At 52.0% G+C, this 26,067-nt stretch overlaps 2 protein-coding genes across 6 annotated transcripts; one reads left to right on the top strand and one right to left on the bottom strand.

Annotated features, from left to right (window-relative positions):
• Nucleotides 1–11,598: 11,598 nt before the first annotated feature.
• On the top strand, nt 11,599–16,181 carry SHFL (shiftless antiviral inhibitor of ribosomal frameshifting). The gene is made up of 8 exons (XM_059918474.1): nt 11,599–11,923; nt 12,392–12,515; nt 12,704–12,753; nt 14,135–14,173; nt 14,303–14,452; nt 14,933–15,036; nt 15,166–15,320; nt 15,884–16,181. The coding sequence occupies exons 1-8, from the start codon at nt 11,903–11,905 to the stop codon at nt 16,102–16,104; spliced, it is 864 nt and encodes a 287-aa protein (XP_059774457.1). The 5' UTR covers nt 11,599–11,902; the 3' UTR covers nt 16,105–16,181.
• On the bottom strand, nt 16,140–25,616 carry ANGPTL6 (angiopoietin like 6). Of its 5 annotated transcripts, XM_059918467.1 has the most exons (8): nt 25,429–25,615; nt 25,026–25,135; nt 22,979–23,062; nt 19,187–19,769; nt 18,184–18,361; nt 17,440–17,627; nt 17,090–17,360; nt 16,140–16,583 (listed from the first exon to the last, which is right to left on the bottom strand). In XM_059918467.1, exons 4-8 carry the CDS (start codon nt 19,760–19,762, stop codon nt 16,393–16,395), a joined length of 1,404 nt encoding a protein of 467 aa, XP_059774450.1. In that variant the 5' UTR covers nt 19,763–19,769; nt 22,979–23,062; nt 25,026–25,135; nt 25,429–25,615; the 3' UTR covers nt 16,140–16,392. The 5 variants fall into 5 exon arrangements, with proteins under 5 accessions (XP_059774450.1, XP_059774449.1, XP_059774454.1 ...); XM_059918466.1 differs by lacking the exon at nt 25,429–25,615 and having other exon boundaries at nt 25,026–25,422; XM_059918471.1 differs by lacking the exons at nt 22,979–23,062; nt 25,026–25,135 and having other exon boundaries at nt 25,429–25,616.
• Between the last annotated feature and the right edge of the window lie 451 nt (nt 25,617–26,067).

Here is a 26,067-nt window from a genome sequence, read left to right as displayed (position 1 = left end):
GATGGCTTGAACTTGGGATGTCAAGGACGCGCTGAAGGTGAGAGGGAGAAAAAGAAAGATGGGGTTTTGAACACCAGGCTAGAGGGCTTGGTCATTATCAAGGGCAGTGGGGAGCCATGGAAGGTGTTTGAGCAGGAGAGGAATTGACCAGCTCTGAAGTGGAAAGGCCCAGTGGACTGACGGGCAGAAACTGAGTTGATGGCAAGAAACCTGAAGAGGAGGTGGGGTTTGGGGGCCACAGGATAGCATGGCAGCAGCTGCCTGAATTCTAACTCTGCCTCCACCTCTTCCTGGCTGTGTGACATTAGCCCATTTACTCACCTCCTGCGCTTCGGTTTCCTCACCTCTAACATTACTTCCCTCAGAGAGTTCTTGTGAGTACCCAGCACATAGTAATTATTCAATAAACCTTCACTGGCCTAATTATCAATGAGCCAGACAAGAGGCCTTGGGGAGGGAGTAAAGCTGCTGGAATCCACACGACAATCAGAGAAGAAAATCAGACCACAGCAACCCCTGCTCAGAACCCTCCCAGGTTCCCACTGCTCTGACACTGCAGCGCTCAAGGCCCTGCAATGTGGCCCCGTCAACCTCCCTGACCCCAAGTCCCCCAACTCCCCACTCACTCCACTCCAGCACACAGGCCGTCTTTCATGGTTCCCAGAAACTCCAAGCTCTTTCTTGCCTCTGGGCCTTTGCATAAGCTGTTCCTTCTGCCCAAAACACTTTCCCCATGACTGCTTTCTCCTCACTCTTCAAGTCTCCCATCTGAGAGGCCTTCTCCAAGCACCCTCGCTAGATGAAATTGCATCCTTCCCCTGAAGTTATCTCTCTCTGCAACCTGATTTTTTCCTTCCGAGGAAACGTCACAGTGCATAACGATAAATTAGATTCTTTACTTGCATCTTTGCTGTCTGTCTCCCCTACTGGACTGGGAGCCCCAGGAGAGCAGGGAGGCCATCTGTCTTGGTCACAGATATAATTGCAGCAGCTCAGTGAGGGCCTGGCACATAGTAGGTGTTCATTTTGCTGAATGAAGGACTGAATAAATAAAAGAATGAAAGACAGTGAGAGAGAAGGAAAAGAGGGAGGGATAAAGGGAGAGAGAGAGAGATAAAGAGAAAGGAAGAGGGACTACTCTGGTGGCACAGTGGTTAAGAATCCGCCTGCCAATGCAGGGGACACAGGTTCGAGCCCTGGTCCGGGAAGATCCCACATGCCGCGGAGCAACTAAGCCCGTGCTCCACAACTACTGAGCCTGCACACCACAACTACTGAAGCCCGCATGCCTAGAGCCCATGCTCTGCAACAAGAGAAGCCACCGCAATGAGAATCCCGTGCACTGCAATGAAGAGTAGCCCCTGCTCACCACAACTAGAGAAAGCCCGCGTGCAGCAACAAAGACCCAACGTAGCCAAAAATAAATAATAAATAAATAAATTTAAAAAAAAAAAAGGAAGAGAGTGATGGAGGGAGGGAGGAAGGAAGGAAGGATGAAAGGAAAGATGTCAGGGAGGTTCTGGCTTGTTTTTTTTTTTTTTTTTAATAAATTTATTTATTTATTTATTTTGGCTGCTTTGGGTCTTCGTTGTTGCACCCGGGCTTTCTCTAGTTACGGCAAGCAGGAGCTACTCTTCGTTGCAGTGTGTGGTCTTCTCATTGCGGTGGCTTCTCTTGTTGCGGAGCATGGGCTCTAGGCGTGCGGGCTTCAGTAGTTGTGGCACACGGGCTCAGTAGTTGTGGCTCACAGGCTCTAGAGCGCAGGCTCAGTAGTTGTGGCTCACGGGCTTAAGTTGCTCCGTGGCATGTGGGATCTTCCCAGACCAGGGCTCGAATCTGTGTCCCCTGCATTGGCAGGCGGATTCTTAACCACTGCACCACCAGGGAAGTCCTAAGCATAGCTTTTATATGCACTGGGAAATGAAAAAATTCATGTGACTCACTTTATTGTGATATTTGCTTTATTGCAGTGATCCTGAACCAAACCTGTAATATCTCCGAGGTGTGCCTGTAATCCAAAAGAAGGCAGGAGAGAAAAAAAAATAGAGAAGAATAAAGAAACAAAGGAAACCAACAGAAATAAACAATAAAATGGTAGGGAATTCCCTGGCGGTCCAGTGGCTAGGACTCAGTGCCTTCAATGCCAGGGCCTGGGTTCGATGTCTGGTTGGGGCACTAAGATCCTATATGCTGCTCAGCACAGCCAAATAATAATAATGATAAAATGGTAGACCTAAATTCAACCAAATCAAACTTTGAGATGATGACAGTCCCAGCAAACATCATGATTGCCACCTTGTGAGAAACCTTGACGCAAAGGCACTTTGTTAAGTGATGCCCAGATTCCTGACCCAAGGAAACCACAAGATAATAGAGGTTTGTTGTTTCAGCCATTAAATGTGCGGACAACTTGTTACGCAGCGCTAGATAGCTAATACAGTGGCTACATTTGGAAAAGAGTGTGCCACCACCTGGGTCCTGTCCAACATCTCTGGGTTGTTTAAGGCCTCTCGATGAACCTATCTCACTCCTTACTCTCATCAGAGACCCGATTTCACTGTCCTGCTCAAGCATGGCCAAGTTACAGCGGTCACCCAATGGCCCATAATGAGTAGGTGAAGAAGGGAGGATTTGATCCCAGGACTGTCTCACTCCAGATCTTGAGTGCTTGGTCATGTTGTCATGCATCTTGCTTCTCTAGATATGGTAGGAGACAAAAATGAGACATGTCTTAAGAATAATAACCAGGGCTTCCCTGGTGGCGCAGTGGTTGAGAGTCTGCCTGCCAATGCAGGGGATGCGGGTTCGCGCCCTGGTCTGGGAGGATCCCATATGCCGCGGAGCAACTGGGCCCGTAAGCCACAACTACTGAGCCTGCGCGACTGGAGCCTGTGCCCCACAACAAGAGAGGCCGCGATAGTGAGAGGCCCGCGCACCGCGATGAAGAGTGGCCCCCGCTTGCCACAACTAGAGAAAGCCCTCGCACAGAGACGAAGACCCAACACAGCCAAAAATAAATAAATAAATAAAATGCTGGCTTAACTCCTAGAGAGTTTCATTATTTAAAAAATTAAAAAATAAATAAATAAAATCAAATAAAAATTTTAAAAAATTTAAAAAAAGAATAATAACCAGTGGTCCAGTGGTTGGGACTCCGTACTTTCACTGCTGAGGGCCTGGGTTCAATCCCTGGTCGGGGAACTAGAATCCCGCAAGCCACGCGGCACGGCCAAAAAAAGAATGATAATCATAGTTTCCTTCTTGCTCTCTACATACCCGCCACTGTCTCCATTGTCTTGCAGCCACTATCAATAAACCTTCACATGACTCTCTCTCGGCCATTACAATGTCAGCTCCTTGCAGGAAAGGAATTTGTGTCTGTTTTCCTTGCTCCTAGAGCAATGCCAGGCACTCAGCATTTATTGAATAGACAAGAACCAGTGTCTTCTCACTGCCTGGGCACCTCTAATAGGTCTGGGGTGGACACTGGAAAGTTGCCTTTTAATAAGTCCCCAGTGAGGTCCTGACGCTCTGGAGAGTTTGAGAACTCCTAGTTCAGCTCTTCCTCCCTTCCCCACCCAACCTCAGGGCCAATATCTTCTCGTGCCACACATACCACCTCCTTCTGGAATACTGCCCACATGCTCCCTCCTCCCCCAACCTGGACATCTATAGGGAACGTTATGATTGCTTATTTTTTACTGGTGCCCCTGGGGTATCCTTGAAGGCAGAGTAGGTATATTCTGTGTCTCATTCTCTCACTTAATCCTACAATAGGCATGAGTGCTATGATCCCATTTTACAGATGAGCCAACAAAAGGCTTAAGTGGGGTCAGCCACGGGCAGAGAGGCATCTTGGGACACTGGTCTTGAGATGGGCTGGGACCTGGAACCCTTTGCTGCAGTGCTTGCATCTGGACAAACCTCGAGCAACAAAATACAAAGAAGCTATATGGGACGAAAAATAACTGCGTGCATGAGCAGTTGGGGCAAATTATGGACAAAAAGATACAAAAGACTAAAAAAACTCAACTGCCACCTCTGAAGAGCCTGGACCAAAAACAGGACATTGGGAGCAAAAGCACGGTACTGAGCATGCCCCCTGCACACAACACCGCCAGAGGGGTGGGCAAAACACCTAAGCCACCCCTCCAGCTCGACCCTTGGACACAACCCTACCCTCACTGCATATAAGAACAAGCTTCCCCCTCTTCAGGGAGCGAGGAAGCAAGGGAACCTGTTGCTTGTTCTCCCTCCCCCCTGCTGCAGCAGGGGCCCCAATAAAGCCTTGCCTGAATTTTTTGTCTGGCCTCTAGTCAATTTCTATTGATTGGGGAAGGCCAAGACCACTGGTCGGTATCAGTTTGAACCTGCATCTTGTAACAAGAGTCGAAACAAACATTTATTGAGTACCTATTACAGCAGGCTCTGATCTAAGCACTTCACACACATGAATGCCTTTCTTTTCCCAGCAACTCTAGGAGATGAGGACTGTTTTCTTCCCATTTCCTAAATGAGAAAAGGAAGGCACCCAAAGCATGCATATCTTCCTTGAGTACCTGGCAACAAAGTTTCTCTTTTGATTCTGAACTCTGTTTAGAAATCTGGATGTTTTTAAGTTACTGTTTTTCTTCAAATATCACCACCATGAAGTCAGATAGAAAAATAAGTAGCTCAAAGGAAAAAGATGTGGAAGAATATATTGGGTTAGCCAAAAAGTTCATTCGGGTTTTTCCGTAAGATGTTATGGAAAAACCTGAAGAAACTTTTTGGCCAATCCAATACATCAGATTTAATGAGGCTTATCCTAGGAGCAGGGCAATGAGGAGTTACCATCCCTTCCTTTATTATTTCTGTTGTTGTTGTTGTTGTTTTTAATCATACATGAAGACCTAGCAAAAACATTCCCCAAAAGGCAGGCATATGGGAAAGAAAATGTGATGCCCCGTCCAAATCTCCCCCTCCCCCGCAAGGAACCAGAACTGTCCATGGTTTGCTTGCACACCCTGTGTCCTCTTTCCTGCAGTTTATGGACACCTCTATGGCCACAGCAAAACTATAACTTAAGATTTTATTTTCCTATGTATATAAAGACTTCCTCTTTCTAAATCAAATATTTCTTTTTTTTTTTTTTAAAGGAATTCCTTTATTTTTATTATTTATTTATTTATTTATTTATTTTTGGCTGTGTTGGGTCTTCGTTTCTGTGCAAGGGCTTTCTCTAATTGCGGCAAGCAGGGGCCACTCTTCATCGCAGTGCATGGGCCTCTCACTATCGCGGCCTCTCTTGTTGCGGAGCACAAGCTCCAGATGCACAGGCTCAGTAGATGTGGCTCACGGGCCCAGTTGCTCCGTGGCATGTGGGATCTTCCCAGACCAGGGCTCGAACCCGTGTCCCCTGCATTAGCAGGCAGATTCTCAACCACTGCGCCACCAGGGAAGCCCTAAATCAAATATTTCTTAATGTTTAACATTTTTTTGTTAAGAACAAGAACACAATTTTTGCAATCAGAAAAAAAAAAGGCAGTGTCCTGTTTTTTAGGGGGGCTATCCACAAATTTGAAATTTCAAAATGTGAAATATAAAGAGATGAAGTCACCTGGCCAGCTCCCAGAGCTAAGGGTACCTCATGAACTTTCCCGATACTTTCCCTGTGAACTTTCCGGAATGTGGGATCAATAATTAACTGTGGGTATTTCTGCTGCCAGGAGCAGACACGGGGCCACCAGGCCCAGGGCTGGAGCAGAGAACAGTTTTCCCACAGTTAATGCCTTAGGAAAAGCAACATAACCAAGGTGGTATGGTCATAAAAATAGCTACATGCTCCTTGGAGGGTTACTATGTTTTGCATCCTCTAAATCCCATAAGAGTATAATGCAAGCCACATATGTAATACTAAATTTTCTAGTCATCACATTAAAAAGGCAAAACAAAACCAGTGAAATTAATTATAATATGAAAAAAATTATAATAATTTTATTTAGCCCAATATATCCAAAATACCATTTCAACATGAAGTCAGTACAAAAAGTCAATGATGTGTTATTTCACATAAATCTTCAAAATCCAGCGTGCATTTGACATCGATGGCACATCTGGATTAGGACCTGCCACGTTTCAAGAGCTCAAATGCCGCATGTGACCAGTGGCTACCCTTTCAGACAGCCCAGTTCTAAATGGTTTATCTATATTAACTTACGGAACCTTCACCATAACTCTATTCCCATTTCAGAGATGGGGAAACTGAGGCCCAGAAAGGCAAAGAAATTGCTCAAAGAGCTAGGAATGGACTCAAACCCAGACTGTCTGGTTCCAACATGTGCCCTCTTGACCTCTATGCTTCTCATCGTCAATTCCAACCGGAAGGAGCATTGCGGTCAGCTGGCCTGAGTTCAAGTCCTGACTGTGCCACCTATAAGCCAGGTGCCTGCATGATTTGCTTAATTGCTCTGAAATTCAGATTCTTCATCTGAAAAAGGGACACTGGCACCTACCCAGAAGGCTGAGGGATGACTTGATAGCCTAAAGCCTGCAGGACACCCCACAGAGAGCCTGGCGCCCAGCTGGGCCCTGGATACACTCAGGCTCTTTTAGCCGCTGCAATTTCTCCATTCACCAAATTCATTTGAGCAGAGTCCCAAACAAGCTACCCAACTTTTGCACATAATGCATTCTTGGAAACGTGTTTGAATGTGACTTCGCAAAACTTGAACAATAGATTTCTGTGCTGTAAAGGACATTCCATTTACTAAGGACTGCACAAATTATGAAATCCCAAATTACTTCTCACCTCTTAGGTGTCATTGTCAAAGATAGATATCCAGGGTTTCGTACATGTTATTTTAAAAAGTAATTGGATTTGTCTTATTGTGTATTTTCTTGGTTCTCATTACAAAAGTTATGGATGCTTGTTGCAAAAAACAAACCCCAAAAATTCGATCGCTAGAGAAATATGTCATGTGGAAAGTAGAGGTGGTGTGGAGATCCACATGCAGAAATGCACACAAATGGTTTGTGTGTGTGCCCAGGAAGGGTCAGCGAGGCCCCAGCTGTCAAAGCATCAGAATACGGAAGTTGAAAGAGACAATTAAAATAGCACACAATCTTCTGAAATTTCATGCGTGCGTGCACACACACAGGAATAATGAACTACGAGGATGAAAAAATTCTTTCTGTTATTAATAATAAAAAACAAATACTGATCAACCATGCTAGAGAAAAGATAAATTATCTTTGTATTCTCTCTATAGAAAATATTACAAATCATTGTCATATGAAGAGTCAATTAAAGAGTACGTAGCCATAGGACTTCCCTAGTGGCGCAGTGGTTAAGAATCCGCCTGCCAATGCAGGGGACACGGGTTCAAGCCCTGGTCTGGGAAGATCCCACATGCCACGGAGCAACTAAGCCCGTGCGCCACAGCTACTGAGCCTGCGCTCTAGAGCCCACGTGCCACAACTACTGAAGCCCGCGCACCTAGAGCCCGTGCTCCTCAACAAGAGAAGCCACCGCAGTGAGAAGCCTGCGCACCGCAACAAAGAGTAGCCCCCGCTCACTGCAACTAAAGAAATCCCGCGCGCAGCAACAAAGACCCAACGCAGCCAAAAATAAAAAATATAAATAAATAAATGTACATAAAAAAAGAGTACATAGACATAAAATGTGGGAAAAAAGTTTGGAGAGGCATGTCTGATAGCTAATTAATAAAAATATTTTGTTATTAAAAAAAAAAATAGCACACAATGCTTTAGTAGGTGTTGCCGACTTGCCCTCTCCAAAGGTTCTACCAAGGGATGCCCTTTCCAACCAACAGTTTGGAGATTTCCCATTTCCCAACATCTCCAATTCTGGGCATCCCTAAATTTCTTCATTTGGTTAAACTGAGGGGGGACTTCCCTGGCGGTCCAGTGGTTAAGACTCCTCGCTTCCACTGTAGGTGGCACGGGTTCTATCCCTAGTCAGGAAACTAAGATCCTGCATGCCACGCAGCATGGTCTAATTAATTAATTAATTAATTAATTAATTAAACTGAGAGGGAAATTGACTAGGTTGCAAAAAGTATACACATGCTCCAGTCGGGTCCATTTCCTCCACAATTAAACCTATGGTCACCCAGCATACGCCTCAAAAGGTTCAACTGAAGGTCAGGATTTGCTGCTTTGGGCATGAGCTTCCCCTCCCTCCACTCTCCCCCCCTGCTCGCTAAGCCGGAGCCATGGTGGCCTATAGATTTCTGCAATAGACCCTGCCCCTTCCCACCTCAGGGCCTTTGCACTTGCTGCTCTTTCTACCCTGCACCTCTTCACCTAGTTAGTTCCTATTCATCCTTTGGAGGGCCCCCCTTGAGCAGGTTCTTGAACCTGTCTTCCCTTTTGTAATAATATTACCCCCCTTATAGGATTGCTATGAGGATCAAATGAGATACATAGTTCAAAACACTTGACACAGTGTTTTAGAAAGTGTTAAGATTTCAGTTCATGGAGGTCCAGTGTTTAGCACTCAGAGCTTTCCTGCCCTGACCCACAGTTCAATCCCTGGTCAGGGAACTAAGATCCTTCAAGCCACATGGAGCGGTAAAAAAAAAAAAATTCAGTTCAAGAGGCACCTCCTCCATGAAGCCCTCCCTGACCACCTTACCCAGTTCAGGGTCCCATGTGTTATCCTTTCTCATGGATCTCTCAATTTCTCTTTTTTGGTACATATCATAAATATAATTAAATAACTACTTGTGATATCATCCGCTTCATGTTTCTCTTTCCCATTAAGACCATGACTCCGGAAGGGCAGAAATGGTGCCAGACACCACGCCTGCCGGATAGGAGGCACCTGATGCATGTCTGTCAAATTAATGAATGGATGGATCAAATGGGCTCCATCTTTGACTCAATTATACTAAAGTGTCAGAGGCTACACTTCTTATCACTGTTATCAGCACATCCATTTTCTCCCTTTCCACACCTTTCTATAAAGACAAAGGATAAAATGCAGAAATGTTCACACCACTCACTGTACAACCAAGCTACATCTTGCCAGACAGACCAAGATGGCCACAAAGCTCAAACAGAACTGTTGGTGGGTAGGTAGCGCCCCCATGTGTTCGCTGGGAATCTGTTTTTCTGATCATCTACAAATGCCAAAATTCAATACTCAGGTTGTATCTTTATTTGTCCTTCTGAATTGACTCTCACCCTTCTCTCCCTGCTCTGTGCCCAAACAGGCTAACTGCATGACTTGCTCCCTTACCTTCCTTGCCTGCTGGTGCAGCCAGTGAGAGGCTCCAGCAGGAGATGGGAGGGGAGGAGGGGAGAGAGGGCAGGGTCTTTATTCCCCTCTCCCTAAACATGGTCTGGATCTAGTGACTCAATTTTAACGCACAGGATGTGGCGGCAGAAGTGATGCTACGTGACTTTCAAGGTGAGGTCTCGAAAGTATACAATTTCCACCTGGCTTTCCTTCTCTTGGGTTGCTTGCTCTGTGGAGGCCAGCTGCCAGGTTGGGAGTATCAAGCTCAAGCAGCCCAAGTAGGGAGGAATTGAGGCATCCTGCCAACAATCGGCACCCACCTGCCGGTCATGTGAGTGAGCCATCACAGAAGCAAGATCCTCCAGCCCCAGTCAAACTTTCAGCTGGCTGCAGCCCCAGTCAACATCTTGACTACAACCTTATGGAAACCCTGAGCCAGAAAGCTCAGTAAAGCCATTCGTGGATTCCTGACCCACAAAAACTATATGAACTGATAAGTGTTTATTGTTTTAAGCCATTACATTTGGGGATAATTTGTTATGCAGCAATAGAGAACTACAACACCTGGTAACAAGAGTCCCAGGCTCCCACCTCTAGCTGGAACTCTCTTCTCCCACATCCTTCAGGTCTCCACTCAGATGTTACTTCCTGCAGGCTTCCCTAAACTCCCTTTACCCATCCTCCTGCCCCAGTTCATTTTTCATCCCGGCATGTATTCTCTCCTATCCTATTACATATGTGTTTCTTGTCCGTCTCTTCCCACTAGAATGCTAGCTTTATGTGGGCAGGGATCTTTGTTTTCTTTGATGCTGGGTCCACAGTGGAACAGTGCCTGGCACAGAGTAAGCTCTCACTGTGGTGGCCATTAGGATGAGAATCTAGCAGACCTGAGTTGTATGGGGGCTGGATCAGACTCCCACCTGTTTCCTGCCTGCTCTGTGCCCACCCTGGCCAAGGGGTGGGACGTAGCTGTGACCTCCCCCTCCACTGGGTAAGTAGTAATTGGCAACTATACTGGGAGAGCCCCTCCACGCCTCCCCACTTCCCTCAGGATAAAATCCCAGGTCCTCTGTGCTGCCTCTACCGCCCCTTCCCTGCCTGAAATCCCACCACTCAGCACAAAGAACCATGAACTGTTTACATGCACCCCAGGGAGGGGTGCATAGACCCCACAAACAAAACTTTGGGGTTCAAGTAGAAAACATCAGAACATTTTTTTAATCTTTTTTTTAAGTTTGCTAAGGAATATCATTATGTAATAAATGCATTATTATAAAGTGATCTACAGAATCTCTTAGTATAACCGTATTTGTATATAATTTATAAACAAGTATCCCTCTGGGGGTTGAGCTTCAACATTTTTACTGATAGAGGTGCATGTTGAAAAACAGTTTTGGGAGTCATTTATCCTAATGCAATTTTGCCACCCCCGGAGGACATTTGGCAACGTCTGGAGACATTTTCAGTTGTCACGACTGGGGCAGGGGTGCCACTGGCATCTAGTGGGTTGAGGCCAGTTATGCTGCTAAACATCCTACGATGCACACGGCAGGCCCCCACCGCGAAGAACCATCCAGCCCAAAATGCCAGTATTGCTGAGGCTGAGAAGCCCTGGCCTAAAGCGCTAGACTCCCTTGATTCTGGGGTTTTTGCACGGCTAGCTGCTTCCTTCCCCCACTCCGTTCGTCACCTGCTGAGACTTCACACTGCCAGGACTCCTCCAAGAAGCCATTTCTGATGCGGCCAGGCTGGGCCAGAGCCCCTCCCCCCCTTGCTAGGTTAAAATTGTCCTGGCCCCCCGGGGTTCTCAACCTTCCGTTTTACAGTGCAAATTCCCTGGAACCCCTAGACAGCCCGATTCTGCAGGACGGCTAGGGACCAGGAATCAGTATTTTTAGCAAGCACTTCCTCCTTCCCCGCCAACTGCCTGCCCCTTCATATTTTGCACATAGTAGGTGGCCCAGGGACTAGCTGAATGTCTACAGCATGCCAGGCGCTACTAAGTGCTCTACCCGGGGACTCGAATCCTGGCACACGCACGCGCGCGGGCACACACACACACAAACCCACACCCCAGGATGTAGCCACTATCATCATCCCCATCTTACAGAGGAGTAAACTAAGGTTCAGAGAGGGGACGTGGCGAGGTATGAGGCTCAAAGTGAGAAAGGGGTCCAGGTCCTAATTAGCGCCTGATTCCTGGGGGAGGGGAGGGGACGGGAGGGGAGGGGACAGAGCGATGGACTGGGGGAGCGCGAGCTAGCGGGGGCCGGGAGACACACCGCGGCCTTCAGATGCGGCCCCGCCCCCACGAGGGACGTGAAGACGCGGACCCCGCGCAGCGTGGGGACATGTGACCGACTGCAGAGGCCGCGCCGCCTCCCCCGCCCGAGATCTGCGCGCTCCGCCGCAGGGTGCAGATCGGGGGCGCCCGCCTGGGTTTGGGGCGCAAGAGCAGAGGTGGAGCCAGGGCGGAGCCAGCGCGCCCCGTCCCCCTCCTTTCCAATCGAAAGCGAAACGGAGGGCTGGAAAGGAAGGGCGGAGCCGGCCTGGAGGCCCCGCCCCCTGCCCTGAGAGGCAGCTGGACAGACGGGCGCGCCCAGGTAGGGGGGCGCTGAGCGCCCAGTGCGGACCCTCGCGGGGACCTGCGCCGCCACCATGTCTCAGGAAGGTGTGGAGGTAGGAGAAGGCTACAACTGGGCCGGGGGCCCGCGAGAGCTGCTGGGGAGGAGCCGGGGGCGCGGAGGGGGCTTCGCAGTTCCTGGGGACTCCATCCGAAACCTAGACCTTCCCCCAGGCTGGCACTCGTCCCCTTCAGAAAGGAGAGTGACCGCCACATGCCCCAGAGCGAAATGCGGCCTCCTCGAGGAGAAGCGGGGGCTGCTGGGTCAAGGGTCAGAGGCCAGGGGTTACCTGGCCGGCCTCCTACTTTAGCCTGGGACGTGCGCCTTAGTCCGCTCCCTCCCCCAGTGCCCTGTGGGGACTTTGGCTTTTTCCAGGAAATGCAGTAGAGGGATTGGGGTGGGGGGGATGCGGAGGCTAAAACCAAGGGTCAAGTTCAGGCCGTGAAAAAAGGATGCCTAGGGATGGGGGAGGGGCGATCGCGCCTCTCCTTCTTCCATCTGAGCCCCTCTCTCCCAATCCCAGCTGGAGAAGAGCGTCCGGCGCCTCCGGGAGAAGTTTCATGGGAAGGTATCCTCCAAGAAGGCGGGGACTCTGATGAGGAAATTTGGCAGCGACCATACCGGAGTGGGGCGCTCCATCGTGTACGGTGAGCAGGCGGGGGTCCTGCCTGCAGGGGGTTCCGCTGGGGGGCGGGGAGGGGATGTGGTCTCTGCTGAGGGTAGGAAGAGGCAATGAGATCACCTCTTTGGGGGATGGTCTGTATCGGGGTTCGGGCCCTGAAACTCCCACAAGATCTTTCAAAGGCCTTTCACTTACACTTACTCTCCCCACCAGGGGTAAAGCAGAAAGATGGACAGGAACTGAGTAATGACCTGGATGCCCAGGTAAACTGCCCCCTCCCCTCAAAGGATGTGGTAAGGGGAGGGAGAACAGAAGGGTCAGGCTCATCCATGGCAAGCCCCATCTGTGCCTTGTCAGTCCACAACTCATGGTCTAGCCTCATTCACTTATGCACCTCTCAGTCGTGTATCTGGCCAGGGAGCCTGCAAACAGTAGATGCTCATTACATGCTGACTGTATTAAATGGAAGAGAGAGACAAGAAACTAAGCAGTGAAACGAATCAGGATTGTCATTATAGAGGAGCCAAAGAGATCAGGGAAAGCTTCCTGGAGGAGGTGGTACCAAGTTCTTCAAGACTAAGGAGGAGTGATCTCTGGGAAGGGGAGCGGTTGGAGAGGGTCTTCCTGGAAGAGGGGGTGGCATGACAAAAGGAACACACAGACAGGCTGGGATGAGCAGGAGATCAGAGAGGAGAGAGGGAGGGGCAGGGGAGCCCATGTGAATGAATGAATGAATGAATGAAAGGCTTCGCATGGCCACTTTGCCCCTTAGATGGCTTTGGTGGCTGGTGTACTGGTTGGCGTGCCTGAAAGACCCAGCACAGGGTTGTTAAAGAGTATAATAAAGTACGTATTATACCCTTAACATTTATATATTTACAGTTATACATATAATGAGTATGATAAAAATAGCAAAGAGTATCATTGATTGAGCACTTCCCCTGCGGCAGGACTCCAGGAATTTTACCTGTTGACTTATTTCATTGCCACAGGTCCTGTGAGACAGGTCCTATTACTTATCATGTTCATTTTACAGATGAGGAAACTGAGACACAGGGTGATGAAGTCACTCACCAGGTTCATGCTGAATGCACGTGGCAGCTGGGATTTGAACCCAGGCCACCAAGAGTCAGAACCTGGGCTCTTAGATGTCCCTCATTAGGAGGAGTGGCTTGGCCACACACCCACAGCTGGAAGTGATGAAGCCAGGGTTTCAACCTGCATCTATCTGAATCCAGAGCTCAAGCACTTAACCTAAAGCAGCATGGCCTCAAAGAGGTGACCTGTCACAATGCCAGCAAGTGTGTAGCATTCATTGGCAGGAAGGGAGCATGGGGTCCAGCCTGTTCTGCCATGCTCACTCAGGGTAATCTCAGGCAAGCCCTCTCCCGGCTCTGGGCCTCAGTTTCCCCGTCTGAGCAACGGGGATGACAGGTGTGCCTACCTCCCAGGGTTGCTATAAGGACAACTGAGGTCACACATCCTGCCCTCAGGAAGTGTATGCTGCTCAATCAACTCCTCCTGAGTTAGGGACACTCTACTCTTATATGGGGCCAGAACCCTGCCTCCCCGTGCAGAAGCCCCACCCCCAGAAAAGAGGCGTGAACCACATCTCCAGTTTCTGCCCCTGGTGTTTCCACCCAGGACCCCCCAGAGGACATGAAGCAGGACCGGGACATCCAGGTGAGTCCAGGATGTGGGACAGGGAGGTAAGCAGGGAGGACATCCATGGGGGTGTTCATAGGTGAGGAGGAGGGACACTGTAGGGGCAGGAAGGGGAGAAGAGGGCTGACCACCCTCTCCATTCTGCAGGCGGTGGCGACCTCGCTCCTGCCACTAACAGAAGCCAACCTACGCATGTTCCAACGTGCCCAGGAAGACCTCATCCCTGCTGTGGACCGGCAGTTCGCCTGCTCCTCCTGTGACCATGTCTGGTGGCGCCGCGTGCCCCAGCGGAAGGAGGTGATAACCCAACCTCTGACCTTGGTTCTGTCCTGGCTCCACTCCGAAGCCCCACTCTTAGTGTCCAAACCTCTGACCCAAGAACATCAGCCTCTGAGAGCCCAGCCCCGGACCTGCAACCTCAGAGATCAACCCCAATCTCAGACCCTAACCCCAACCCACTGAGCTGGACTTTTCAACTTGACATTCAACTTGAGAAGCTCAACTCTTATCCCGGAGCCTGACCTCTGACTACACAGTTTGACAGCTACCACAGAAACCAAACCTGACCCCCAAACCACAACCCCAAATCTGGCTTCTGAACCCCATGACCAGTGGTATGCTTCTGGTAAATGCCTAATAACCGGCTCTCGTGGGGCGGAGGCACCCCCAGATTTACAGTGTTTGCCAATTTCCATAGTGTAAATCTCGCTCTGGCTAACACCAGGCTATCACTGCTCACCTCTGACAGCAAGCCTGCTCCTGTCTCCGCACCCCCAGGTGTCCAGATGCAGGAAATGCCGGAAGCGCTACGAGCCGGTGCCCAGTGAAAAGATGTGGGGCGTGGCTGAGTTCCACTGCCCGAAATGTCGGCACAACTTCCGGTGAGGGCGCTGACCCCACCCCCACCCCCCATCCTCGGCCCTGCCCCACCCCAGCCCTAACCCCTCCCTGCCCTGGCCCCACCCTGGCCCAGCTGGCCCTTGGACCCTCACGGCCCTGCCCGCCCCCAGGGGCTGGGCACAGATGGGGTCCCGGTCCCCCTGCTACGGGTGCGGCTTCCCCGTGTATCCGACACGGATCCTCCCTCCACGCTGGGACCGGGACACAGATCGCCGCAGCACCCACACCCACTCCTGCTCCGCTGAGGACTGCTACAATCGGCGAGGTGAGGGCCTGGCGCATCCCCATGGCCTACCCCCCCATTCCGGGCAGTCTACTTGGCCTTGACTGACTCCTGGGACATACACCTCTGAGGCTTTAAGAACCAAGGTCTCTGCCTGCTTCTTCCACACACCTCCTAAGGCCTCAGTCCTGGAGGCCTTTTCATCTCCCACTGCAACGGCCCCTCCTTCCACATCTTCCACGGTCCTCCAGCCTCCTTACCTCCAGGTCACTCAGGACCCCTGCCCCTCCTAACACCCACCTCCCATGGCGTCATCTACTTTCCATGTTTCCTTGCATAAAGTTCTGTGGTTTCACTCTGGTGGCCCACACCCCAGTGTCCTGTGGACTCTGCCCCTGTGGTCTCTGTGTTCTTGGCTCCTGTTGTGTCCTCTGTAGTCTCGGGTGACGCCCATGTCCCTGGGTCTCCTGTGGCTTCAACACCTGTTACTTTCACCTCTGAATTTCCTGTAGCTATGGCCCCAGAGCTTGTGGCCTCAGCCCCTCCCCTCCCCAGAGCTCCCCATGGCCTCAAGCCCCAGGACCTCAGAACCTCTCCCTCCCCAGAGCCCCACGTGCCTGGGACGTCCTGCGCACACCCCAAGAGTCGGAAGCAGAACCACCTGCCCAAAGTCCTGCACCCCAGCAACCTCCACATCAGCAGTGGCTCCACTGTGGCCACCTGCCTGAGCCAGGGGGGACTCCTGGAAGACCTGGACAACCTCATTCTGGAGGACCTGAAGGAGGAGGAGGAAGAGGAGGAGGAGGAGGGCGGGCACGGGGAGTGACCCCTGCCAGGTGCAGATGCAAACCAGACACGGTCTGTGGAAATTTTGTGTTGTTATAAAATATGAGCTCAAACGGAGATCTAAATGCCCTTGGGGAGCCGTCTGGGTCCCAGATATTGGCAGGGGGATTCCTGGGTGCTGTTTTCAGGGTCCTGGGGAGCAGATCCACAACGAGAAGAGGTCTGTGGGACACAGCCCACACTGAGTCACAAAGGAGGTGTGGCCAGGACAACTTGGGCTCCTGCTGACACACATCCCCTGTGACCTGGGGGACAGACGAACAGATGGTCACAGCCTCAGGGGCCTGATCAGCATGGCAGCCTTCTTGAGAGAGTAAGCCCCACCACGAAACTCGGCCCAGTAAACGCCATCCTGGTAACGGCTACGGTAGTGGCCACCACGATGCCACACACCATTGAGGTTGGAGTGGGCACAGGCATGGTACCACCAGCCTCCCCGCTGGTACAGGGCGCAGTTACCTGAGGGAAGAGAGAATCCACGTCTTCTCACCAGAATAAAAGCCTCTACCAGCACCTCACTAGTACAAGGCTTTTGCCAGGCATCCTCTGTCCCCGTACTTTGTTCAGAGTAATAGCCTTAATTCCTTCCTTATCCCCTTACCAAAGTACAAGTCACATTTTCTCCACCCTTTCTGCAAACTAGGAGTTTTACCTCTCATTCCTTTATCAGGGAAAACAACCTTCTCTACTTCCTTTCTAGAATAAGAGTCCTAGCTCTCATAGCTCCCCCTATTCCCCCCACCCCCCCACCACCTTTCACAAAGGCAGGAGTCCTGACTCTTACTGCCTCATCAGAGAATGAATCTGGACTCCGCACCCCCTCACCAGAATAAGAGTCCTGTCCTCCACTCTCTTGTTTATCCTGATCCTTACCAGAGGGAAGTCTTACCCCACCCCCTTTCATTTCCGCACTAACAGTCTCCTACTCCCTCCCCCACCCCACCACCAGAATAAGGGCTCTTTACCAGAATAGGAGTCTCGGTCCCTATCCACGGTGCTGAAAGGCTTGTCATTGTGCCAGGATAGAGAGTCTCCAGCATCTCCATGGTAATGGCCAAGCCGTAGGCGGTAGTGGTCACTCTCAGGCTCCAGGGAAAAACCATCATAGTGGGCACGTGCCCCGCGGCCTCCCCAGTCCTCGAGGAGCACCAGTAGCTCATGGTCCCCATGGCTGGTCAGCTGATGCACAGGTTCAAGGCCCAGCCAGTATTCCCCATCAGGCTGCCCAAAGCCCGTCTGGCAGGGCAGGAAAGTCAGGGAGTCAGAAGCAGGTCCCCTTACCCTGCCCAGCCTTGCCCCACCCACCCGTGCCCACCTTGTAGTGCTGCCAGGTAGTGAAGAAGTTGACGGAGCCATCTTGCCGCCTCTGGATCACGGTCCAGCCTCCACCCTCCAGCTGTTGCTCACACCACGCTGACATCACATGCCGGCCCACTCGTAGCTCATACACTCCGCTCCGTCCATGGCCTGCCTGGCGGGCCTCTGCACAGTCCCGCCATGGGCCTACGAGCACAGGGATATGGGACAGGCACAACCTGGACCAGTCAACCCTTTACTGGAGTAAGAGTCCTGATTCTCACTGGTCCCCTTACCAGAACAGTCGAACTGCCTCTCCTATCCCCTCTCCAGAATAAGAGCCCCAATACCCCTTTTCTTACCTAAATAAGACTCTAAGTCATTCTTCTCTCACTAGAGCAAATGTGGAGCCTGGGATTCTTAAATTCTCCTTCTATGGTCTTCTCATCAGAATAGAGGTCTTAAACATGGCCCTCTGAATTCCCTCAAATTCTCACCAAAGTAGCAGTCCTGAATCCCCTGCCCTCTTGTCAAAGTAAGAGTACCTCTCCTATTTTCACACCATAGTAAGAATTTTGGTCTTTATCAAAGTTAAGAGCCATATCTCCCTGTTCCATTATCAGAATAAAAGCATCATTTCCTCCAGTCCCCCCAGCATGAGAGGAATCTGGCATTAAAGTCTTGACTCATATTTCCCTCTATTCACGCTGCACTGGGAATCTCCTGGCTCCTCACACCCCCAACAGCCCTGCCCTTGTCTTACCTGCTGGCTTGGTAGGGACAGCAGGGTGCCCCGAGGGCACAGGAGAGGCCAAGGGCCCCTGCTGTCTCAGGGTCTGGTCTCGCTGGGATTCTGGGGCTGAGTTCAGCCTCCTGCTGGTGTCATTGGTGCCACCTACCAGACTGACTGGAACCACAGGCACCAGGGGTGGTGGCAGGACCTGGGGTAACCGAGAGAGTTAGATGTGATCGCACTAACCCTTAGCCCAGGACGCTCTGGGCTCGTAAATCTCCTAGCACCCAGATGGGAAGATCAAGCAGGGGCGTGTATTGATCCTCCCAAGCCTAACTCTAGTAGTCAAGAAGAGACAGAGCTGGGCTTAAACTCCTGCTCTGGTGTTAATGGCTTAACCGATCTGTGCCTCCAAACTTTTCTGTGAAGTTGGGATAATATGAGTACATCCAATATTGAGTATTAACTTACTGAATCCTCCCGACAACCCTGTAAGTTAGGTACTGTCACAAAGCAACAATCGCTTATTCAAAACCTAAGGCGAGACATAGTCCAGAATTTAGAATAATATAGCACGAGTTAGAAAGAGTCATACAGGGTCTACCTTTATATTACCTAACACCCCCAACGAGGTCTTTGGTCTTTATCCACATATTAATAATATGCTTGATTATAGGGTCCGATAAGTATTCATATTAGGTAGATAAGTAAAGACTTTAAGTAGCTACCAGTTGCGTTTTGACCCAAATGAGTTACTGGGAAAGAGGTAGGGGTCCGTTTTTGGAGCTTTTTGTATTTCGGAACTGAGAATCATGGGGTTGGGACTTCCCTGGCGGTCCAGTGGTTAAGATTCGGTGCTTCCACTGCAGGGGGCACGGGTTCCATCCCTGGTCGGGGAATGAAGATCCCGCATGCCCCGCAGCGCGGCCAAAAAAAAAAAAAAAAAAGAGCATGGGGTTTCAGGAGGCCCATCTACGGAAGAGGCTCGCAAGAAGTGGCTGCTATTTGGGGAGGGGGATAGTTTCAGAGTTACCTGCTGCTGCCCGCCCGCACTCCCCGGGCACAGGCGTTCCAGGCGGGAGATGAGGCCACTCTGCTGGCTGACCAGCTGTGCCAGCTCGCGGAACTTGACGTCCAGCTGGTGGAAGCGGGCGGCGGCGCGCTGCGCCTCGGCCGAGGCGTTCAGCACGCGCTCCCCAAGCAGCGCCAGCGCGGCGGCAGGCTCCGCCCCCAGGCCTAGCCCCGCCCCCGGGCCCGCCTCGTGCTGCAGCTGCGCGCGCAGCTGTCCCAGGCGCGCGCTCAGGCCACGGCTCTCCTTGCGCAGCGCACGCACCTCGCCGGCTACAGCGCCGTCGGCCGTCGCCAGCCGCTGAAGTTCGCGCAGCAGCTCCTCGTGACGGCCCACTCGCACGCGCAGCGCCGCCACATCGCTGGCGTTCACGGCCTCCGGAGTCGGGCGCGGAGCCGCCGGCCCGCTCCAGCACACGGCGCCTGTGAACTTCTGCGGGGGCAGTACGAAGGTGTAGGTGCAGCGCGGGGCGGCTGCGCGCGCCCACCAAGCGTCCAGCAAGAGCAGCAGCTGCATCGTGAGCAGCCCGGGTGCCGACATGGCGGACCTGCAGGCAGAGGATGAACGGGAAGGAGGGGGCCCCGGAACCCAGGCTCGACCCCCTACTCTCAAGCTGGGCCAAACCTATCTGGTCCCACGCGGGAATGCACATGTGTACAGCTGCGTGGATCAGGGTCCACACACGCCCGCCTCCATCCCTTTCCCTGCCCCGAGGCTGGAGATACTACAATAGAATCCAGCTCTGGCCTTGCCACTGAGTTCCAGACGCCCTGCGGGTCAGTATGTCTCGTCCATTCATTCAGCAAGCATTCCCTGAGTGCTTACTGTGTGCTGGCCTCAGTTCTACGCGCTGGGAATACAGTTGGGAACAAAACACAAAGATCCCTGCCCTGGTGAGCAAGGACCAAATAAACTTAGAATTAATAGAGTGTATTAGACAGCCCTAGGTACTAAAGATAACAGTAAAAGACAGAGGCGAATTCCCTGGGTGTCCAGTGGTTAAGACTCCCGGTTTCCATTGCAAGGGGCCTGGGTTCCATCCCTAGTCTGGGAACTAAGATCCCGCAACCTGCACGGCGCGACCAAAGAAACAAACAACAACTACAAAAAAAACCCAGTAAAAGACAGAGATATGGGGATATGTGCAGGGGCAATTTGAGAGGAGGGAAGACCTGGAAGAGGTGACAGTTTTGAACAAAGACCTGAAAGAGGTGAGGGAGGAAACCATGGGGGAATCTGGGAGAAAAGAGGTCCCTGGCAGGGGGAACAGAAAGTGCAAAGGCCCTGAGGTTGGACCATGCCTGATGTATTAAAGGAACCTGGAGGAGACTGGAGCAGAAGCCATGGGAAAACAGGTGGGAGGGGGTGAGGGGAGATGAGGGGAAAGTCTCACTAACTCAGTCTAGTAGCGGACACCCTATTTCCCACTTCCTCAGATCAAAACTCCAGAGTCATCCATGTTGCTTCATGGCAGATGGAGCCCATCAGCCAGGCCTATCAGCTCTTGTGTTTAGACCCTGAATTCCTCCACATTTCCCCCCCCCCCCCCATTCTCACTCCCTCCTATGATCCCAGCTCAAGACACCATCTGGACTTCCTTAGAGCAGCTGCCTGCCAGGTCACCAGGCTTCCATCCTCAACCTCTGCTCTGTTTCTCCCTCAGTGGCCAGAGGATACCCGTGAACACCCAAGTCAGGTCACGTCCCTCCTCCTCTGCTCAGGACCTCTGTGGCTTCCTCCTCACTCAGAGGAAAAGCCCAAGCCCTCCCCGCAGCCCACAAGGCCCTGCATGCTCTGCCCAGTCCCCTCCCTGCCCTCCCCTCCTCCCATTCACCCTCCCACCCACCGCGCTCACTCTGCTTGGCCTGGCTGTTCCTCAAACACACAAGGGACCCTCCAGCCTCAGAGCCTTTGCACTTGCTGTTTCCGCAGCCTGGAATATTCTTCCCTGAATTTATCACAGCTCCCTGTCTCTCCTTATTCAGGTCTCAGCTCAGCTGTCTCCTCCTCAGAAGCCCTCTTTGAGGGACTTCCCTGGTGGCGCAGTGGTTAAAAATCCGCCTGCCAATGCAGCGGACACGGGTTCGATCTCTGGTCCGGGAAGATCCCACATGCCTCAGAGCAACGAACCCCGTGTGCCACAGCTACTGAGCCTGTGCTCTAGAGCCCTCGAGCCACAACTACTGAGCCCGCGTGCCACAACTACTGAAGCCCATGCGCCTGGAGCCCGTGCTCTGCAACAAAAGAAGCCACCGCAATGAGAAGCCCGCGCACCGCAACAAAGAGTAGCCCCCACTCACCGCAACTAGAGAAAGCCCGCGTGCAGCAAAGACGACCCAACACAGCCAAAAATAAACTTAAAAACAAAAAGAAGCCCTTTTTGACTACCCCATTTAGAGTTGCCCCTGCCTGGGCACGCCCTAGCACAGTCCGTCTATTTCATTTTAGCCTTTATCACTCTGCAATTGCCTTGTTTGCCATTGTTTATGATCTGAATTCCTCCACCAAAACATCAGCTCCCAGAGGCTGAGGCTGGGTTTTGTTCACTGCTCTGTCCGCAGCGCCTAAAACAGTGCCAGGTGTCACACACACCCCGCACGCAACACCCACGTGCCCCGGGTCTGCCCACATGCCCCGCCCCCGCCACGTGTTCCCTGGCTCCTACAGGTGAGCTTATACAGGTGTCTTCGCTCAAGGGTGTATACTTGTGGCCACCAACCCGCGGCCCTGCAGGATCCACACACAGGCCTCCATTGTCTTCATTCCTGGGGTTCACACACTTGCAGGCTGTCTGATGGGGAAACACATCCCTCCCACGTGCACATGCCAACATTAAGAAAATGTTCCACATGTCCACATGCTGGCCCTGTCCGCGCCAAGATCCACCATATCCAAACCCACACATCCTGATGGCCACACAGGCGCATGTCCTGCAGGCTTCATTGTCACACACATTGCCTTGTTCACACACTCTACAAGCATTCCTTGAGCACCTGTTGTGTGTCAGGAGCTGTTCCAGGAGATGGGGACACAGCTGTGACCAACACAGACAAAACCCCTGCCCTCGTGGAGCAGGTTGGGAAAACAGATGGTGGGTAGGCCAGAGGTAAGTGCTTAGTAGAAAAACAGGGAAGGGGGTGGGAGATCTGGGCTGGGGGGGCGTTTTAAATAGAGGAGTCAGACCTTACTGAGAAGATGACACTTGAGTGAAGACCTGAAGGAAGAGAGAGAAAGGGAAGAGCATTCAGGCAGAGGGAACAGCAAGTGCAAAGGCCCTGAGGTGGAACCTTACTTGATATGCCCAAGGAATAGCAGGGAAGCCTGTAAGGCTGCAACAGAATGAGTAAGGGGGAGAGCAGGAGGAAGTGACGACAAGGAGGTGATGGGGGCAAAGTGTGCAGGGCCTTGTGAACCTTGAGGAGGATTTGGGGTTTTACTCTGAGTCACGTGGGAACCATGGAGGGTTCTGTGCTGGAGAAAGGCATATTCACTACTGTACTCACACCCCAAGCACTAGCTACCAAGGGCAGAGCAGGGTCCTCTCATTGCCGCCCCCCGCCCAAAGACATCAGGCCCTCCACAACAGGGATGGACCAAACCCGTTGGAACTAGAGTGTGTGTAACATCCACTGCCTTCCAGGATCTCAGCCTGGGGTAAAGAGGAGGTCTGGGGAGTCCCCCAGCCAAGCCAAGGCCCAGGTTTCCCAACAGACAGATTCAGCCTCCACCTGCCCTCCCACCCTCCTGCGCTCTCACCTCTCACGACCAAGACCCTGAGTTCAGCAAGGCCCGCAGCAGACACAAGAAGTCCGGGGAGGAGCTGAGGGTCCAGCAGGGCCTCTGAAGTGGAGAAGGGGAGAGGCTGGTGGGAGATCAGGAGGGAGGAGGCTTGGTAACCACCCCCGGCCACCCAGAGCCTGGGACTAGAGCGGTGATGCTGAGCCCAGGAGCTCCAACTGTAAATATTTAGCATTTCCCATGTGAGAACTGAGGCAGAATTGCCAGACCCTCCTGCCCAGGCCACCAGAGCCTGATAACACAGTTCAGTGCCCTGGACGTTCCCCCTACAGCAGAGCACAGAGCGTGGGAGGCTGCAGGCCCAGGGAGGCTGGGTGGATCCCAGCCTCAGACATAGACAGGCACAGACACACACACACACACACACACACACACACACACCACAGAGAACAACAATAGCGAATATCAGCGGCACCTGCTGCCTGTCAGGCATGACTCTAAACTCTACATTTTGTATCTCATTTAATCCTAGCAAACAGAGCTGGTTTCTGTATGTAGCCACATTTTACAGCAGAGAATGGAACCTCAGAGAGGGTGAGCAACTTGCCTGTGGTCACACAGCCAAAGAAAGGATCGGCAATGGGATTCGGCCCAGGTAACATGGCTCCAGAACTCACACACGTATACCACAACAGTCACACACACACCTCTGTGTGTGCACATAACAATACAGCACAAAGACACACACGGATACCCAGTGAGACATGCAAACCACTGCACAAAGCAGCAAAGATAGACACATGGAATCTGTGTGTGTGTATGTGTATGTGTGTGTGTCCGTGGATTTTCCCGGCACAGACAATTACAACAACATAACTGGAGGGAATTCCCTGGGGGTCCAGTGGTTAGGACTCAGCGCTTTCACTGCTGGGGCGCAGGTTCGATTCCTGGTCTGGGAACTAAGATCCCACAAGCAGCGTGGTGCAGTCCAAAAAAAAAAAAAACGACACAACTGGAAATAGCACAGATTTGGGGAGCAACTGTGTGTTCAAAATGTGGTCACAGGACTTCCCTGGTGGCGCAGTGGTTAAGAATCCTCCTGCCAATGCAGGGGACATGGGTTCGAGCCCTGGTCCGGGAAGATCCCACATGCCACAGAGCAACTAAGCCCGTGCGCCACAACTAGTGAGCCTGTGCTCTAGAGCCCTCGAGCCACAGCTACTGATCCCATGTTCCACAACTACTGAAGCCCGCGCCCCTAGAGCCTGTGCTCCTCAACAAGAGAAGCCACCGCAATGAGAAGCCTGCGCACCGCAACAAAGAGTAGCTCCCACTCGCTACAACTAGAGAACGCCTGAGTGCAGCAAGGAAGACCCAACGCAGCCAAAAATAAATAAATTAATTAATTAAAATAATAATAATAATAATAATCCGCCTGCCAATGCAGGGGACACAGGTTCGAGCCCTGGTCCAGGAAGATTCCACATGCCACAGAGCAACTAAGCCCGTGCACCACAACTACTGAGCCTGCGCTCTAGAGCCCGCGAGCCACAGCTACTCAGCCCGCGTGCCACAACTACTAAAGCCTGTGCACCTAGAGCCCGTGCTCTGCAACAAGAGTAGCCACCACAATGAGAAGCCCGCGAAACGCAACAAAGAGTAGCCCCCGCTCGCCGCAACTAGAGAAAGCCCACACGCATCAATGAAGACCCAACGCAGCCAAAAATAAATAAATTAATTTAAAAAACAACAAAAAATAATAAAAACAAAATGCGGTCACACACGCACACACCACGACTTAAAGGAAAATACCCCGTGGGTTGAGCGTGTCTGTATCTCTGCGTCAGGCACGTACACACCCAGGTACACGTGGTCACACACTGGCAAGCGCAGAGACGCAAACCAGGCACACGGCAAACCCCTGATACCCGCCCACAGCCCAGCGCAAGTTTCCATTTGTCTCCCACACACACTCTCACATCCTCACACAGGTCAGGTCCTGCAGGGCCGAAAACAGACAGAAGTAACCCACACAATCATGTCTCTGAGGGACAAAGTGACTCACGTAGAGCCCCCACCAGGCTAGGGTCTCCGGCTTGTAAGAAGGCCTCCCCGACTAGCAGTCTCCTCCCAGTTCCTACAGTCCTGAACTCGTAACCCGAGTGGCCTCCCTGGCTGAAGGAGGAAATGGTCGTCCCAGATCTGAGAGAAGCTGCCAGGCTGGGCTCCCGGCCTGGGCTGGCGCCCCCCCCACGCTGGGCCCCCTCCAGCTTCCCCCATTGGCAGCAGAGAGAGAAGAAACCTCATAAGTCAAGGAGAGGGGATGACAGGAGGGAGAGAGAGTCAGAGAGACAGAGAAGGAGAAACGTCTGGGAGATCGGGAGAGAGATGGGAGATGGGGGTAGAGATGAGAAGAGAGAAATGGGGATAGGGACAGAGAGAGAGAGAGGAGAAAGATGGAAACTTACAGATGATGAAGGAGACAATTTTCGGCAAGGACAGAGCTGGGGAGAGGGAGACAGAGACAGGGAGAAGACAGGGATGGGGACGGGGAGACAGAAGGGGGCAGAGGAGAAAGAATTGGAGTGGGGAGACAGATAGGAGAGGGGAGGCAAAGGGTGGGGAGACAAATGGGGGAGGGGAGGCAAATGGGGAGGGGAGACAGATGGGGGAAGGAAACAGATGGAACAGGGGATGTTGGGGGATCTCTTCCCCCCACCCGAAGGTTCTGGGGAAGAAGCCAGAGGCCTGAGGCCAAGGCTGGGGCTTTGAGCGGAAACTGGGAGGGGGTGAATTATTCACGAAGCTCCCGCCTTGCTCTGAATTTCCAGAAGGTGATGTGGAATTTCCATCCCTCAGCCCGTCCGCAGACAGGGCCCCCGCGGGGGACAGCCGGTCCTCAGGAACTGGAGCCCAGATGAGTAACTGCCAAGGTGCTATCCCCTTCTCAGGCCCCCAAGTGCCTGGCGCCAGTGTGCCAAGTATTGTGCATACATCATCTCTCTTAACTCGCGGGTCAGAGAGGAAATGATGATCCTCCTCACTTTGGGATACTTTAGGAGCCTTGGAGTGGAGAACGTGTGTCTCAAAATCGCACAGCTGGTGGA

The sequence above is a fragment of the Balaenoptera ricei genome, chromosome 3 (assembly GCF_028023285.1).
Source record: "Balaenoptera ricei isolate mBalRic1 chromosome 3, mBalRic1.hap2, whole genome shotgun sequence".
NCBI classification, from domain to species: Eukaryota; Metazoa; Chordata; class Mammalia; order Artiodactyla; family Balaenopteridae; genus Balaenoptera; species Balaenoptera ricei.
This window is presented reverse-complemented; position numbering and strand designations above follow the sequence as displayed.